This window comes from Telopea speciosissima, chromosome 5 (assembly GCF_018873765.1).
Source record: "Telopea speciosissima isolate NSW1024214 ecotype Mountain lineage chromosome 5, Tspe_v1, whole genome shotgun sequence".
NCBI classification, from domain to species: Eukaryota; Viridiplantae; Streptophyta; class Magnoliopsida; order Proteales; family Proteaceae; genus Telopea; species Telopea speciosissima.
In genome coordinates, this window is record NC_057920.1 from 42,303,021 (window position 1) to 42,321,641 (window position 18,621).

At 41.5% G+C, this 18,621-nt stretch overlaps 1 protein-coding gene across 2 annotated transcripts in view; it reads left to right on the plus strand.

Moving 5' to 3' along the window:
• LOC122661037 overlaps positions 1-18,346 on the plus strand; it is a 207,419-nt gene extending 189,073 nt beyond the window's left edge. The window contains exons 44-50 of one of the 2 annotated variants that reach the window (XM_043856340.1): positions 5,967-6,071; positions 6,167-6,277; positions 6,360-6,443; positions 7,075-7,144; positions 7,281-7,992; positions 11,119-11,122; positions 18,335-18,346. In XM_043856340.1, the coding sequence (XP_043712275.1) occupies positions 5,967-6,071; positions 6,167-6,277; positions 6,360-6,443; positions 7,075-7,144; positions 7,281-7,951 (1,041 nt within the window). In that variant the 3' untranslated portion in view covers positions 7,952-7,992; positions 11,119-11,122; positions 18,335-18,346. Of the gene's footprint in view, positions 1-5,966; positions 6,072-6,166; positions 6,278-6,359; positions 6,444-7,074; positions 7,145-7,280; positions 7,993-11,118; positions 11,123-13,007; positions 13,019-18,334 lie in introns of those variants that run through there. The other variant, XM_043856341.1, reaches the window with a different exon arrangement.
• Positions 18,347-18,621: the final 275 nt, after the last annotated feature.

Here is an 18,621-nt window from a genome sequence, read left to right on the forward strand (position 1 = left end):
TTTGGGCTTCTTTACATCACAGCCCTGCTCAGCACTATGGGTGACTCCACTGATACTTCGACTGCCACCTCTGATCTGGGTAACCATGATAAATCTGATTATCGTGATCTCCATCCTAACCCTATCAAGTTAGATGGCAGCAACTATCTGCTGTGGTCTCGATCTGCATCTTTTGCTATTGCTGGAAGGGGCCTCACTGGCCACATTGATGGCTCTATACCTATGCCGACTGCTCCAGGTGCTGCCCAAACTAGATGGCTTGCCAACAATGGTATTCTTATGTCCTATTTGGTTGGCTCTATGACTTCAGACCTTGCACAGGGATTTCTCCTCCTTGATACGGCTTCTCAGATTTGGTCTGCCTGTACGGAGACATATGGATAGCTTGGTAATGATGCTCAGGTTTATGAACTTCGCAAAAACGTCCTTCATACTACTCAAGGGGAATTGACTCTCTAAGTATTATGCCACTCTCAGCAGCCTTTGGCAGCAATTGGACCATTTTTCAGATTATCACCCTGATACACCTGCCAACGTAGCTACCTATAAAAAACATGTTGACAAAATCAGGGTTTATGACTTCCTGGCCGGGTTGAATGTTGAATATGACCAGATTCGTGTTCAGGTGTTGGGCCATTCTCCTTTTCCCACACTTGAACAGTCTTATGCCTTGGTCTCTTCAGAAGAAAACCGCCGAACTGCTATGTTACATCCTCCTGTTTCGGACAGATTGGCTCTCTAGACTGCTGCCCAGGCTCTTGCTGCACCTGTTGGTACTTTATCTGTTGGTGGTTCTACTCCAGGCCCTGTTACTTGTGACCATTGTCACAAGCCTTATCACACCAAGGACAAGTGTTGGAAGCTTCATGGGAAACCAGCTGACTTTGAAGCCAAGCGGGCTGCCAACAAGAAACCGAAAGGCAAGGCAAATCAATATGAATCTGTTCCTACAGCCCCGACTACATACATTGGTCTATCCCAGGACGATCTACAGGCCTTCCTACGTGTGCTGAGGTCTTCCGCTGCTGCTGCCTCTACTACTTCTGCTGCTACTGCCAATTCTTCTGCTCCATCAGGTTCAAATTTTGCCTGTGTCAGGTATCCCATTTGGTGGTCATTGTGCTTCTGTGGTATCCCATCCCTAGATCATTGATTCCGGGGCTACAGATCACATGACTGGTTCATCTAGCTTATTTCATCGCTATTCTCCCACTTCTGGGAAAGACAAGGTCAAAGTGGCTGATGGTTCCCTTTCCTCCATCTCTGGAAAAGGAATCATCAACTGCACTTCCACCCTTCCTTTGTCTTCTGTTTTACATATACCTAATTTTACTACTAACCTACTTTCCATTAGTAGTATTACTCGTGATTTTAATTGCAAGGTAACTTTTTTTCCTTCCCATTGTGTTTTTCAGGATCTGGCATCTGGGAAGACGATTGGATTGGGTAAAGTACACGGTGGTCTATATCTGCTTGATGATGGTCGTCTCTCTCCACCGGCACCTTCTCCACTCCATCAGAACTCCTTGGTCTCTTCTGAACTTTACCAATGGCACTCTAGATTAGGTCACCCTCCATTAGGAATTTTAGCCCATTTATTTCCATCTTTGGTCACCAAATGTAATATTTTGTGAGGCTTGTGTTCTGGCCAAACAGACACGTGCAACTTATTCTTTATCAAATAAAAGGAGTTCTTCTTGTTTTCATTTGGTGCATTCGGATGTTTGGGGCCCTAGTTGTAAGACCTCTATTATCTTATTCAAACAAAAAATCAAGTTTTTTCTTGTTTTCAACATTTTCATAAAATAATCTAGACACAATTCCAGGCCACTCTTAAGGTTTTACGGAGTGATAATGGTTCTGCATATAAGGAATCCCAATTTCAAAAGTACCTTGCCGATCATGGGATTATCCATCAGACTAGTTGTGTTGATACCCCGGCCCAAAATGGTGTGGCTGAAAGGAAGAACCGCCACTTATTGGAAGTGGCCAGAGCATTAATGTTTGCTCAACATGTTCCATCCCAATATTGGGGTTATGCTGTTCTCACTGCCGCTTACCTTATTAATAGGTTACCTTCACGGGTTCTGGATTCCCATAGCCCATCTGACATTTTACTTGGAGATTCCTCCTTTGTGGTACCTCCTAAGGTCTTTGGCTGTGTCTGTTATGCTAGGGATACTAAGTCCCCTGGCAAGCTTGAACCCCGTGGGTTAAGATGTATTTTTTTGGGTTATTCTCCAACCCAGAAAGGTTACAAGTGTTACCACCCTCCTACCCGTCGTACTATGGTCAGTATGGATGTGGTTTTTCATGAAACCCTTTCCTATTATTCTTCCCCACCTCTTCAGGGGGAGAGTTCCAGTGAAGATATGGTTCATACTCTTGGGTTTCCCATCCCTTCATCACCTATAGCTACTGACCAACCCTCCCCGGCTGCTGTCCAGCCTCCCGTGACTACTGTCCAGCCCCCCGAGGCTGCTGTCCAGCCTCCCGTGGCTGCTGTCCCTTCACCTGAGGGGAATCCAATACAGGGGGAGATCATGGAAACAGGTGGTGGTAATATTCCTACTCAGGGGGAGCTGACTCCAGTACAGAGGACCATTCGTAACTTTCGAAGGACCATTGACAATTCCGTCATTCTCACTTATAACCGAAGATGTTCTAACAGAGGGCAGAATCAGTCCACTGCAGCACCGATACCCATCCAGTTGTCGCCTCAGGATCCAGATCCTCCTTCTCCTGGTGAGCCTTCCTCTTCTGATCTATCCATTGCACATCGCAAAGGTACCAGGACCTGCACTTTACATCCCATTTCCTGTTTTGTTTCTTATAGCTCTCTTTCTCCTTCTTTTCGTACCTTTCTTTCCTCCCTTTCTTCTGTTTCCATTCCTAAAAATTGGCAGGAAGCATCTACAAATGGGAAGTGGAAGGCAGCAATGTTGGAAGAAATGAGAGCATTGAACAAAAACAATACGTGGGATCTTGTAGCTCTTCCTCCAGGGAAAAAACCAGTAGGTTGTAAATGGGTGTTTGTGGTCAAGCAGAAGGCAGATGGTACAGTGGATCGACACAAGGCACGTCTAGTTGCTATTTGCTAAAGGCTTCACTCAGACATATGGCATTGACTACCAGGAGACTTTCACAGTGGTAGCAAAACTCAATACTGTAAGGGTATTGCTATCCTGTGCAGTGAACCTTGGATGGGATCTTCAGCAGTTGGATGTGAAAAATGCCTTCCTCCATAATGAACTAAAAGAAGAAGTATATATGGACATTCCTCCAGGTTTTTCAAGTCCTGCTACCAAGGGTAAGGTGTGTCAACTGAAGCGTGCACTCTATGGCTGAAGCAGTTACCTAGGGCTTGGTTCGGTAGATTTCACAAGGCTATGCTTTCAGTGGGCTACCAGCAAAGCAATGCTGATCATGCCTTGTTTATCAAACGTGTAGGTGATTGGGTTACTCTCCTCATAGTCTATGTTGATGATATTGTAGTGACCGGCAATGATGGTGTTGAGATCAACAGGTTGAAGCTGTTCCTTGGCCGTGAGTTTGAAATTAAGGATTTGGGAACTCTAAAATATTTTCTAGGGATAGATGTTGCTCGCTCTTTAAAGGGCATATTTCTGTCTCAAAGAAAGTATGTCCTGGATCTACTGTCTGAAACAGGGCTGCTAGGGTGTCATCCTCCTGATACTCCCATAGAAGCCACGACAAGATTGAAGGAGAAAGCAGGCACACCAGTTGACAAAGGTCGTTATCAGCAGTTGGTGGGCAAACTTATCTACCTGTCTCACACTCGACCCGACATTGACATTGCAGTTAGTATGGTCAGCCAATTTATGCATGACCCTTATTCTTCTCATATGGAGGTAGTCCTTCGCATCTTACGATACTTAAAGTCTGCTCCGGGGCAAGGGATACTTTTATCTCCCAATGGTCATCTGAAGGTTGCGGCATACAATGATGCGGATTGGGCTGGTTCAAGTGATAGGAAGTCCATCTCTGGATATTGCTCTTTTGTAGGTGGGAACCTTGTCACCTGGCATAGTAAAAAACAGAATGTGGTGGCAAGGTCCAGTGCTGAGGCTGAATTCCGTGCGATGGCTCATGGTATTTGTGAATTGTTGTAGCTTAAGGGGCTGTTGCAAGATATTGGAGTTGCTATCCAACTTCCAATGATGTTATATTGTGACAATAAGGCTGCCATAAGCATCGCTCATAATCCTGTCCAACATGACCGTACTAAACATGTGGAGGTGGACAAACATTTCATCAAGGAGAAACTTGAAGCTGGACTAATCTGTGTTCCCTATGTGAAGTCTACTGATCAGCTGGCTGATGTGTTCACGAAGGGGCTAAGTGGCAAAGTGTTTCATCCTTTTCTAGCCAAGTTGGGCATGTGTGACATATTTGCACCAACTTGAGGGGGAATGTTAGAGATATAGGCCAGAATACCGTAGGGGTATTCTTGTCCTTTCCTCCTTTTGTTTTATTCTCTTATGTTTATTCTTTCTTTTCCTTTGTTTATACTATGTAGGGGCATATTTGTCCATGTAATTCTATTTTATTAGTATAATAAAGGGCTTAGGGAATCATATTGATTCAATTAAGCATTAATCCATCCTGTTTTGGCAACAGAGGTCAAAACAGAGAGCAGCTGTCTCCCTTCTTACATGGACGACTTCTGACCAAAGGACAGAGAAAATACTCCAGTTATAACAAGACGTCTCCACAGCTATGTGGACGTGTTCTTTGTCAGCAGACATCTCCTTGGGGAAGTGGACGACTACAGAGTGCAGATAGCAAAATTCTGTCTGGACAGTCTTAACCTAGTCTTCTAGCCACTTAGGTTTGGGGTTTGTTCCTTTAAGGTATTTAGTGACTTTGTTAGGGTTTTGGCCCATTAATACTATACATATAGGATTACAAAGATTTGCAAATTAAATACAAATAACCTATCGTATTAGAGGTTGATCTTCTTTATTGCTTCCAAGACTTTATTTTATCATCATTTGTTGAGTTTGGATATTGGTGAAGCATTCATTCCCTTTAAGTTTTTCAAGTCTCCATCTTCTCGGCATGACTTCCTACAGAGATCTTCATTTGCTTGGGCGTCTATAATGTTTGCTTGAGTTTTCTTGCCTTGCTTCTTCTTTGAAGGGATGATTGATGATCTCAATTTTTCTTCTTCCGGTATGATGCTTGAACATCACTCTATATTGCTATAGAAATTATAGATTTGCCATTATTCATAACACTTGAGTTGTTTAAGTGTTTAGATGGGTCCAAAGCTATCCAAATCGGGTTTTTGATGCAGATTCATCACCAAAACAAGCTTGTTTATTAGGAATAAGTCTAGGGCTGGGTTATATACATGTTGGGCCTTTGATCCCATGGGTTTTCAATGTAATAGGTCACTTTTATGGACCTAAATTATCGATAATTAGGTTGCATATGGGATTATTTGTTTTAGTTTGGTACTTTGTTTTATTTTGGTGTTTCTATTCATAAATTGAACCGGTTCAACCAATGGTTCAATTTAATTGATTTTAGTAGTTTTTTTTAAGTGTTTAGTGGCGCTGGATTAAGACTCTCTTTAGTAAACACAAGTCACAGGTGATAAACATCCTTAATGCACGTAAGGTTGAGCTAATCAGCTAACTAAATTTTATAATATCCTTATGGCCCACCTGAGACAAAATTCCTGCGGAGGCTTATTAGGCCAGTTGTCAGAGCTTGACTTAATATAATGGGCATCTCTACTTGGCTCTGGAGGAGCTGTGGCTTCCTAGATCAACAATGCCCAGCTCTCTCATTTCTCTTTGTATTTTGTTTATTATTCTTTTAGATATCTTCCTTTGTGTTGAGAAGATCCATCTTAAAACTATAGTATTAAGCTTATTACCAACAATTAACATTTGTTTCTCAATGCTCAGAAGATTAATCTTGCAATTCTATCACAGGTATTTGGTTCTGCTGGTGTATTTGGTAATCCAATGGGCTTTGCGAGGAATGTGGGACTTGGCATAAAAGATTTCTTATCGGTTCCTGCTAGGGGCATTTTGCAGGTGACCATTTGGACCATGCAGAATTCAAAGCATGTAGTCAGGTCATGAGCTATGCCTTTTATCCCAGTATTCATGGATTTACTTTGCTTTTGCAGAGTCCTTCTGGCCTAATTACCGGCATGGCACAAGGTACCACAAGTCTACTTAGTAACACCATCTATGCAGTTAGTAATGCTGCAACTCAGTTCAGTAAAGCTGCACATAAGGTATGGTTACATGGCATCTTCACATTTAAGATTTCCTGGTTCTCTTAATTCTTGATATGTTAGTGGAGACTTCTCCACGCAGGGTGTTGCTGCATTTACATTTGATGACCATGCTGTTACCCAAATGGAGAAGCAGCAGAAAGGTGTATTAAATGAATTCTTAGAGGTAAAACATCTCAATCTACTCGGTGCTTCTTACATGTTAAATTAATTGTAAAAAGAACTTTTAAATGTACTTCTCTGTGAAGTTCTCTTTATGGTTTCCAAAAACATGCATCTCTGAGGTAGTCAATGAGACCAGTCTCAAGTGACAATCTCCCTATTGAAGGCCGATGTGAAATTTTATTGATCAGCCTGGCAGTAATTTTGGATCTGAGTGCAATATGGAGAACTCACATGAGATTGGTCTCATCAAGGATTAAATTACCAGTTTCATGGGAGGATTGGTAAGTTTACTTTAACCAATGTATTGTGGATGCAGAAGGTAACACATGGATATACCTAAGCATTGAGATAACGTAAATTATAAAACTCATACATCAGAAAACATAGAAAAAAATTGTGTTCTCATGCTTAAATAACTGAATGTAATTTATCAGAAATACCTTTCTACTTTAACTATAACAGATAAACCCATTCTCCAGTGGCTAGGGCAAACCTGTTCATATCAACCTTTACAGTTAAAGTTGAAATTCTTTATACATCCACAACTCTTTCGAAGAAAATGCACACTCTGGAGGTCAGCAGCATAACTGCGTAATGCTGTTAATATCGTGGTTAACTTTATTCCCTGACAGGGTCTCACTGGATTCCTTCAATCACCAATTAAAGGAGCTGAGAAACATGGCCTTCCCGGTGTCCTATCAGGTATTCCCAAATGCACTTTTAATTCATATGGACAATTCCTTCATCAGCAGCAGCAAACAATCTTTGAGAGCATGCATGTGCATTCCTTTGTACATTTGCAAAAAAATGTTGGTGACTGATGACTTTCTTCCTGCAGGAATAGCCCTTGGAACTGCTGGGCTTGTAGCCAGACCAGTGGCCAGCATTCTTGAAGTCACTGGAAAAACTGCACAGAGCATTAGAAACAGAAGCAACCCTCACCAATCACACCATTTTCGTGTGCGCTTTCCGAGGCCTCTAGCCAGAGAGTTGCCCCTGAGGCCCTATTCCTGGGAAGAAGCAATTGGGACATGGATGCTATTGGAAGCGGATGAAAGAAAGTTCAAGGATGAGATATTTGTTATGTGCAAAATGCTTAAACAGTCGGGGAAGTTTGTTATAATGACTTTAAGAGTCATCTTGGTTGTTTGTTGTTCGAGCTTGGAGGGATTGGGTACAACAGAATTCCAAGGTGTTGCAGATCCAGAGTGGGTGATAGAAGTAGAGATGGGCTTGGAGAGTGTGATTCATGTTGATAGAGAAGAGGAGGTGGTGAACATAGTAGGAAGCCGTTCAGATAACTTCTTAAAGCAGCATGAATCAAAAAGAGGTGGCTCAAGGACAAAGCAATGCAGCACTCCCGCCTCAGTGCCGCTTTTTCAGATGAGTATAGAATTGGTAACCAAGGAAGAGGCAGAGGATGTTTTACAGGTACTATTGGCTACAATCGAACATGGAAAGGATCAAGGTTGGGGATTACATGTTTTGCATCAAGGTAATATCCGTTGAAGGCTCATGTTATCAATACCAATTTGTGCTCATGTTTGATGGTTAACTGCCGTGTTGCTCCCGTATTGTGCTGCCATTTTTTCATGTTAGCATGGTGTCCAAGCAATGAAGATTAAGAGGATTTATCAAGTTATATTGCCAATAACTGGACAGGGCATGGGCCAGAACTCCAGATTTGATGTTTCTGTCAATAGACTGTTTTCAACATCATTTCCTGCTCTTGGTAGGGAAAATATTCTTGGTAGGAATTGAAATGAGGATTCCAAACTGTACAGGTTGGGTACTGTGTTCGAAGGTTGCTTAAGCAACAAGTGTATATCAGAGAGAAGGAAAATGTGTACATATTACATGCATTAAGAATGCAGTGCTATTATTACGGTTAGGAATGTTTGTACATACTTTGTACATAAAAAAAATGCAGTTCCATTTTCCATTTTTATAGTTGAAACCTCCAGCATACATAAAACAGCATTTCCTTTTTACATTTTAACATCACATTACACGAGGTCTTATCGTCATCAATTTTTTAAACTACATATCAACTTTTCATGGAAATTGCAATGTTGTTCAGATGAAAATCTCTAGCATCTTTAGAACATTGAAGGTGGTGGAGTCCTGAGCCTCTTTTGATGCTTTTAAGTGAGTTCAAACCATGGATTTAGGTATCGGTATGGTATAGGCCGGAACAGCCGATACATATTTCGGTATCAAAAAGTGACATGTTTTTTGTCAAAAAGTGTTTGCTTGTACTGAATTGGTTCGATGCGGATAATACGTATCTGTATTGGTGTTGGTAACCGATACCAGTACTGATATCGTGACCTAAAACCTTGTTTGTAACACCTTTCCCCTCACTCCCTGCATCAAGCAATGCTTTGGTGAGGGGTTGAAAATTATATAGGTCTCATCCTTCCTCAAAATTTCCATCAGTAAAAATGATGATCAAGTGAGTAACCCCCCTATCAATCCTGTTGTGTTCTCACCAAACTAGACGGTGATGGAATGTAAGACCAACATAAAGTACAAAAGAAAGCTTGAGATTGCCTGTCTTTAGTCTACTCATTAGATGGATCAATCCAGTGCTTTGCCACTGAAATAAAAATTAGAGAAACTGTCTCAAATCACTAAGAAAGATGATAAACACATGATTCATCAACACCAACATGAATGGGCAAGGGGAAATAAAAATGAGATAAGATTGGACAAGTTTAGATCTTATTGAAGATACTCCCCTGGCCAATTTTTCATAGGAACTAGAAAGAAGTAGGTAATAGGTAAGCTTATCACTGGCAAAAAAGGGCAGCTAGCTTATATGGCTAGGGAAGGTAGGTTATGTTACTCTTGAAGATGATGTGGATGGTTTTTTGTTTAATTATTTTTGTGTTGCCAGTGTGTTTAAAAGCAAAGCAAAAGATAGATATGAACAATAAGTCAAAGTCTCACTCCTTCAGCTTATCCAAAGTTTGTGTCATAAAAATAAGCAGCAAGACCCAGATGCCCCCACCACAACCTCTATATGAGAATGCAATTAATGCGGTGAAAGCCCGAGATATATATATATATATATAATATAATATTATAAATGTAGAAACTCAAAAGTCATGACAAATCTTTTCATACCAAAAATATCCTTCAACAATATCAATAAGCTCAAAAAAATACCCTTCATTAATTATTAATTATTAATTGTTATAATTTTCAGCTAAATTAAATTCTTCCTCCAGTAATAAATCCCCCCTCATTGTTACATTAATTATTCTTTTATAAAAATTAAAGGATCAATCGTTTTCCTACTCAGTTTTCTCACATTTTTTCAGATAAATTTAATAAGAGATAATTATTATTAATTAGAAATTAAAAATTATAAAGAGATAGTAAAATAATGCCATTTTTTGTTGAACAATCTATACAACCCCACTTTCCAATGCATAAAATAATCCCATCTTATCTTACCAAAAAAAAAAATTTACAATATTATCCATTATTCCTTGAACAATCGATAACTCCCCCCCCCCCTCCCTCAATTAACTGTTATAATTTTGAAAATATCCTTCATTAATTATTAGTTGTTATAATTTTCAGCTAAATTAAATTCTTCCTCCAGTAATAAATCCCCCCCCCCCTCATTGTTACATTAATTATTCTTTTATAAAAATTAAGGGAACAATCGTTTCCCTAAATTTTCTCACTTTTTTCCAAATAAATTCAATAAGAGATAATTATTATTAATTAGAAATTAGAAATTAGAAAGACAGAGTAAAATAATCCCATTTTTCGTTTAGCAATCTATAAAACCCCACTTTCCAATGTATAAAATAATCCCATCTTATCTTACCAAAAAAAATTTACAATATTATCCATTATTCCTTGAACAATCGATAAACCCTCCCTCAATTAATTGTTATAATTTTCAGTTAAATTCAATTCTTCCTCCATTAATATCTTATCTTTAAAAAAAAATATTACAATATTATCCATGATAACCCCCCCCCCTCTATGTTGCATTAGTTAAGATCTTATCCATTAATAACATCTTATCTTCCTCTACGCCATTAATAACATTCTATCTTAAACAATTTTATTATTTAAGTAAAACATCTAAAATGTTGGGTGTTCATTTCGGTGATTCATACATGAAAAAAAAACAAACATGTGCATTTGCACGTGCAACTTTACTAATATATATATATATATATATATATATATATAATAGTAAGTGTGACTCTTGCCCAGAGCCTTGACAGGATCAGTGGGTCTTTTTTTTTTGTTTTTGGTAAAGACAGTGTATTTTTTTTTTTTATCAATATTCGCCAATACCAAGAGGATAAGGATTAAAAGTCACATCGGACTTGTCAGTCTACATGAAGGCAGGAGAAGGAAGAAAATAGTTTAACATTTCCTTTATTCTCATTTTAAAAAAAAAAGGAAGTTTTCTATCTGGGACTCCCATGTGTCTATCTCTCTCCTCCTCAAAACAAGGGGGCAAAGATGTCTTTTCATATGGGGAGGAGAGAGAGTGACTCATGGGAGTGCTGGTGTACAGCACACTCCCGGACAAAATTCTTTTATCCTAAAAAATGTTTAAGCCCTAGCAAAATTATCTTTATCTCTTCAAAACATGGAAAGTCGATATAGGGATAAGACCAAGGCCCTACTAACTTGTCAAGAAGTGTAGTACTAGAGCTGAAAAATGGGAAAAAGAACCCTGTCCGGCAGTGTGCCTCTAATTTTGAAGGAATCCAATTGAAATTGTCATACCCCAAACCACCCCCTGGGAGGACTAGGTAGGTGACCCGAATTGCACTGTAGCAATCCGCCAAACCCCAAGGATCTAGAAGTTGTTAATCTATTCACAGACACATACATCCACAATAATACAAGATGTAAAACACAGAGTGCTGCGGAAGGCTATATTTACATTAAAACTTGTAAGAAAACAAAAGGGAAAGCAAATATGTACAAACAACATTGTTTAGTTCTCTCTCTCTCAAAATAGCAGCAGTCCCAACTCTATTCGACCTAGCTTTACAAAAGAATATAAACAGTGCAAGGCAACCCAAGCCCCAAAACAAAGTTGTGCAAAAGAGGGAACTCCAGTAAAAACAAAAAGAGTCCCACAATCAAAATAGAGTCAGTTGCACCCCCTCACGGGTCTTCCTCAGCTATCACTGAAAAATGCTCGCACCAGCGTTATGACCTCTGTCCGGGTCCATACCAATATCATCATCACAACCAAAGCCCGTCTCCGAGAGATAAGCCTCCCCCCCACAGTGGCATCCACCTGCAGGATCATCTAACAAAAACATATACAACAAAGTGTGAGCTCCACCGAGCCCGTGAATGAAATATCACCATGCATGCACATGCAAGCACAACCATATGAGTCCTACATGATGTGCAGTTCATTTTATTTATTAGCCACCTAACATCACAACTAAGGTGGGTAAGTGCTACTACAATCCCCAATACATGTATCATTAGTGCGGACTTTTAGCCCCTTCCCGCGATACACCCATTGAATTGTCAGAGAGGACTGATCAACTCCGGCATCAGTCACCAAGGTCAGCCCAACCAGCACTCTAGGATTAACCTGTCAGGCATCCATCCTTTTTTTACATATCATATTTCTTTTTTTGGCATACAGCCCCATAATCACCCTTTCGGTGCATAACATTTTCATCTCTTTTCTCTTTCTTTCTTTTTCTTTTCTTTTCTCATTTATATGGTCACTCTCACAGGCATACAACACCTTAACCCCTGTTGGCTGCATAGCATGGGTGATGATACTCTAGCTCAATGCATCTATATGGCATAGTATGAGTCGGGTGGTGTCAATTGCATCCCATTCTACGGGCTACCACAGGCCTCATTTCCAAGCCGGCTACAGCATCTAGTATAGCAATTCTTCAAGCATTCATTGTTCATTCTCAGAATTCACCAATCAACATTTCTTACTTTAACAGAATATACAATAATTGGAATAAGTGAACTAGAGTAAATAGCATCATTGTAATTTCCTTGATTTGTTAGCCATGTTGCATTTACACACACGGTGTAATTTCACTCACCTTGTTCTAGTCCTACTGGTTCAGCTGTCGGCTCGGTCCCGGTTGGTATCTGACTGTGCACCTCGAGCACGAGATCAAAACCTAATTTATCGGATCATAAAAGTGTGTTAAATAATGTTTAAAATTATAATAATGTCCTAGAGTTGGTCTAGGTTTAACTAGACTGACTTTGTATTTACACAGGTATTACTTGGAATTCTCTGGGTCTTGCACTGGGTCTTTGGGTCTATCTCCTGGTGCATCATCCAGAGATGTGAGATTTACCTGACTTGCTATTTCCACAGCATAGCTTGCCTATGCATGGCCCAGACAAGCATCCAAACCAATGCCAAGGTCAACAACCCAGCTGAAACCAATCCTGGGCATGGTTACCTGGCCCTATGAGGCCCACTCGAGCATCTAGGGTATGGATGATAGCAAGGACAAGTGGGGAGGGGTATTTTGGTCTTTTTCTTGGATTTTGCAGCAGGGGCTGCCATGATTTTGAGCAAGGATGCAAATGGGATGTTCATGGACCATAATTAAGGTAAAATTCATTGGTCCAATTGGTTTTGAGTTTGGTTTTCCCATTTGGAAACTGGGGGAGCTCAAACAGCACAGGGAAAGGTTGTCCAGGCTGAGCTCAGGCTCTTGGATCCAGCTTTGGCTACATGCATGGCTTGTTCTACATGTATCTTCATGAAGTAACACTGATATTATGTTAAGGTATGCAAAGATCTCATTGCATGCAGAGATCCCTGCCCAGACTGCCTGTTCTGGGTGCAAATATGCATTGCCGTCAAACACAGGACTGACTTCAGTCTCAGCTGCAGAAACAGCAGCATAACATGCCATTAAATGATCAGATCTTGCATGCAATGATCATGCATACAAGATCCCAAGCTTCCCTAGGCATCCCAGTGGTGATCTGAGCATTACTGTTCAGAGGTGCAACAATCAGACCAGAGAATTGTGGTCAAGCATAGTGAACAGCAGCATACAGTGGCTAAGATCATTACTTGGATCTTGTTATGCAGGCTGATTCAGTGCCAAATGCAGCTCAGGGGCTTCTTTCTTCTTCTCCCCTTCTCTTTCCTTGTCTTCTTCTTCCTTCTCCTTCTCTTTCTCTCTTTCTATTTCAGCTACAAGAACAGGGAACGAAATTGGGAGCAGGTCCCTCCCTATTAATAATGCTAGGATGACTAGGGCCTATTTGGCCTTAGCCATTTCCCAAGAATGCATTTTTTAGTGCATTCTGGTTGCACTGGTAGGGTCCACATGGTACCAGGGGTGGGTAATGATTTCTAAAATTTCCATCTACCTCTAGAGGGTGTTCATGGTCTGTATAGATGGTCCCCTAGTGTATGGAGTCCAATAAAGCAGTTTCAGCCACTCCTGACGATTCTCTGGGCCTTTGAGCCAATCGCCCAGAGAATACAACTTTGTTGTTTTGGCCTTAGGCTTGCATAGGTGCTTGGCCTATGGCTTGGGCATTGCACCAACACCCCTTCCAAGGCTTGACACACATCTGAACAGGTGTGGGCTCCACATATTTGGGTAGCAGAGAGAGTACCTAGGGCTGGAGTTGTACATCAAACTATGAGTAGTACAGTTGTATGGGTCTACAACCCATCTTTTAACAGGCATATAGGATGACATCCTCGAGGGTTGATGCTCCACTGTACATCTTCTCCACTGAATTCAACCACTGGAGTGATGCTCCATAGTGTGTTAAGGTGACTGGTCACAGGTTCCTGTCCTTCATCCAAAATCCCAGTCCGTCTGGGGCAGGCTTGACATTCCTCCCCACCTTACAAAAATTTCATCCTCGAAATTGGCTTATCTTGTAGTTCGAAGAGTTGAGGGTACTTTTCTCACATTTTCTCTTCGCGTTCCCACAATGCCTCCTCCTTGGGACAATTTTCCCACCGAACCTTAATGAATGCGGCCGTGCGGTTATGGAGATTATGCTCCTTTCTGTCTAATATCTCCGTTGGTTGCTCCTCATAGGTCATATCCACATCCAGTTGTTCGGGTTCGGCTGAGAGCATATGTGCCGAGTTGTTGATGTACTTCCTTAGCATTGACACATGGAAAACATCATGGATGCCCTGCAAAGACTGCAGTAGTGCCAGTCGATATGCTACGAGTCCCACTCTGTTGAGGACTTGGACCAATATATCTTGGGCTCAGTTTGCCCTTTTTGCTGAAGCATAGCAACCCCTTCGTTGGAGAAGCTCGGAGAAATATCTTCTCTCCGACTCCAAATTCAATATCCTTCCTCCGATTGTCGGCATAACTCTTCTGTCTGGATTGGGCCGCTTTAATCTTTTCTTTGATCATATCCACCTTCTCACAGGTTGCCTATATCATTTCAGGCCCAAGATACTTCCGTTCTCCGACTTTGTCCCAATACAACGGTGTGAGGCACTTCCAACCATATAAAGCTTCATATGTTGCCATGCCAATGGTGGAGTGGTAGCTGTTAATGTAAGCAAATTCCACCAAGGGTATATGGGCGTCCGAACTGTCTTTCATTTCTAATATACAACCTCTGAGCATATCCTCCAGAGTCTAAATGGTTCTTTCGGACTGTCCGTTCGTCTGAGGGTGGAAAGTCGTGCTGAGATGTAGCTGGGATCCCAGTGCTTGTTATAGACTCTTCCAGAATCTTAAAGTGAATCGGGGGTCCCTGTCGAACACGATGCTGACGGGCACGCCATGTAGGTAGGTTACATTTTTAATGTATAATTGGGTGAGTTTTTCCATCGAATAGTTTATCTTGATGGGGATAAAGTGAGCCACTTTTGTTAGTCCTTCAACAATTATCCAGATTGCATTCATCCCTTTCCTGGTGTTGGATAGATTTGTCACAAAATCCATGGTAATTCTTTCCCATTTCCACTCAGGAATAGGGAGTGGCTGCAATAACCCATACGGTCTGTGTCTTTTTGCCTTTATTTGCTGATAGGTGAGGCATTCAGACCCGTATAATGATACGGTCTGCTTCAGTCCAATCCACCAATAGTACTTCTTCAAATCCTTGTACATTTTTGTGCTCCCAGGGTGGATTGAGTAGGGTGAGTTATGTGCTTCTCTAAGAATTCTATCCTGCTCATTGTAGTCACCAAGCACGTAAAATCTATCTCTAAATTTCAATGTCCCATCATGGGCCAACAAGAAGTTTGGGTCACTGTGAACACCATGCCTCACTTCCCAGATTATCTTGGCTAGATCGGGGTCTTTGGGCTGCTTCTCAATTATTTTCTCTCGGATCGACGGCTGTATATCCATAGCTGCTAGTTGCATAGCCGTCCCTTCGATCATGAGTTCTAGATCAAACTTTTAAGCTTCTTCTATCAACTGTTCGCTAACAAGCAAGGAAGCAAGGGATACGGTTTGGGACTTCCTGCTTAATGCATCCGCCACTACATTGGCCTTGCCAGGGTGGTATTGAATCTCACAGTCGTAATCCTTTACCAATTCTAACTACCGTCTCTGTCTCATGTTTAACTCCTTCTAGGTGAAGAAATACTTTAGACTCTTGTGGTCGCTGAAGATCTCGCTCTTTTCACCGTAGAGATAAAGTCGTCAAATCTTCAACGCGAAAACCACTGCAGCCAACTCTAGGTCATGAGTGGGGTAGTTCTCTTCGTGTTCCTTTAACTACTTAAGGCATAGGCGACCACCTTACCTCTCTACATTAATACACCGCCCAATCCAGTTCAAGATGCTTCGGTGTATACCACCATGCCTCCGATGCCATCTGAAATGGTCAGCACTGGTGCCGTCACCAATCGATTCCTTAACTCTTGGAAGCTTTTCTCGTAAGCGTCGGTCCACTCAAACTTTGCACCCTTCTTTGTTAGCTTTGTCATGGGTGCTGAGATGCATGAGAAATTCTTGATAAATCTATGATAATACCCAGCTAAACCCAAGAAGCTACAGATCTCAGTGGCATTCTTCGGATTCTCCCATTCGAGAACTGCTTTTACCTTGTCTGGGTCTACCTTGATGCCATCTTTGGTGACGATATGTCCCAAGAATCCAATCTGGTGGAGCCAAAATTCGCACTTGCTGAATTTGGCAAATAGCTGGTGCTCCCGCAATCGCTGCAATACGAACTTAAGGTGTTGAGCATGCTCCTCTTCACTTTTAGAATAAACCAGAATGTCATTGATGAATACAATGGCGAACTTCTCCAGCACATCGTGGAATACCCTATTCATCATGTCCATGAACGCAGCCGGAGAGTTGGTTAACCTAAACGACAACACCAAGAATTCATAATGTTCGTATTGAGTTCTGAATGCCGTCTTATGAATGTCGCTATCCTTGATCTTCAATTGGTGTTATCCAAACCTAAGATCGATCTTAGAGAAGACTCTTACTCCCTGTAGTTGATCAAATAGGTCATCGATGCATGGCAACGGGTATCGATTCTTGATCATGAGTTTATTCAGTTCTCGATAATCGATGCACAGTCGCATGCTACCATCCTTCTTCACGATTAACATGGGTGCTCCCCAAGGAGACACGCTTGGTCGAATGAATCCCTTCTTCAACAAATCTTGTAATTGGACCTGCAATTCTTTTAATTCTATAGGTGCCATTCGATATGGTGCCTTGGATACCGGTGCAGCACCAGGAATCAGATCGATTGTGAACTCCATTTCACGATCAGGCGGTAGCTGGGTCAGATCTTCTAAGAAGACGTCGGGAAATTCTCTAACGACGTCTAGTTCTTCCAAAGGCTTAATCTTTGCCTCGGTATCCATCACCATGGCCAAATACCCCTAACATCCTTCATTCAACAACTTTCACGCCTAAAGGGCAGATAAAGTTAACCTTTTGGACTTTTTCATCGGTTCACTTTAGTAAGTGAAAATCGAGCCATCACTCAACCTGAATATGATCTTCTTCTCCGCACACATGACGTTCGCTCCATAGGCGGATAGCCAATGCATGCCCGGTATCACGTCAAAGTCCTTCATGTTGAACTTGATCAGTCGAGCAATTAAGTTCTTCCCATAAATTTTCACCAAACAGGGGTCGTATACTTCCTTCAGGCTCACGGCATTACCATTGGTTTTAATGCAATGGAGTTGGGGATTCTCCTGGATGTATCTGCAGAGGGTGATAGGGTCTATCATCCCCTAGGCAATGATCCTAACAAGTGTCTGTCTCCAGCAGAGAATCAAAAACTGTTCAACACTCTCACCAACAACAAGTATGATGAGAATGAAGACCTTTCCTGGTTTCCTCCTTCACAGCGAGTTCTTACATTCATAGCCAGGACCAATTTGGCTCCTTCCAAGGCACATAGCACTCAGCCTCCTCTGATGTCTACAGTACTAGCTTACTCCGTATACACTGGCCAGCATATTTGTCTGCCACATGTGATTATCCAGCATATGGCTCGCACGGTGTTAAATCCTGCCCGCAACAATACTTTGCCATATGGTAGACTGCTCACCCGAGTCTTTCTGTATTTTGGGATTGATCTTGACCATGAGCCCAAGGAAATAAGTACTGAGGGACCTATTAGGTTCAACATATTACAAAAGATGGGACTGCACTGCGATTATGACAGTTTTGGAGAGCCAGTCAGATATGGGAAGGGTAGAGGACCCAGAGATGTTGATGATGATAGTGATGATGACATCGAGTTCATGGGTTTCGGGCCATTTACTGCAGGGACTTTTGGTGCACCAGGGGGAGGTGGAAGTGATATTCTTATGGCTATCAGACGACTAAATTTAAGGATGTTGGAGGGCTTCGATGATGTCAAGAAGCAGTTCTCCAATGAAGCTCGGTGTCTCGAGGGCATAGAGAGAGGAGTGGACGACATCAACACTTTCCTTGGTCACGATGGTGGTGGTGGCATGGATGATTAGCCCGTTTCTCTCTCCAACCAAATTTGAAGTCGTTTTGATAAGTTATTTTGGTTTCTTATCTTTGATGGATATTGGTGGATGTAAGTATCGTTGTCCTTGGGTGACGAGGTTTTCGCAACCTCGTTGGCGACAAGGATTATTAATTTTATGTACAGGGTGTCATTTTGACATATCATCATGGGATTAGGGTCATACATCAAAATATATTAAAAAAAGGTAAAGTCGC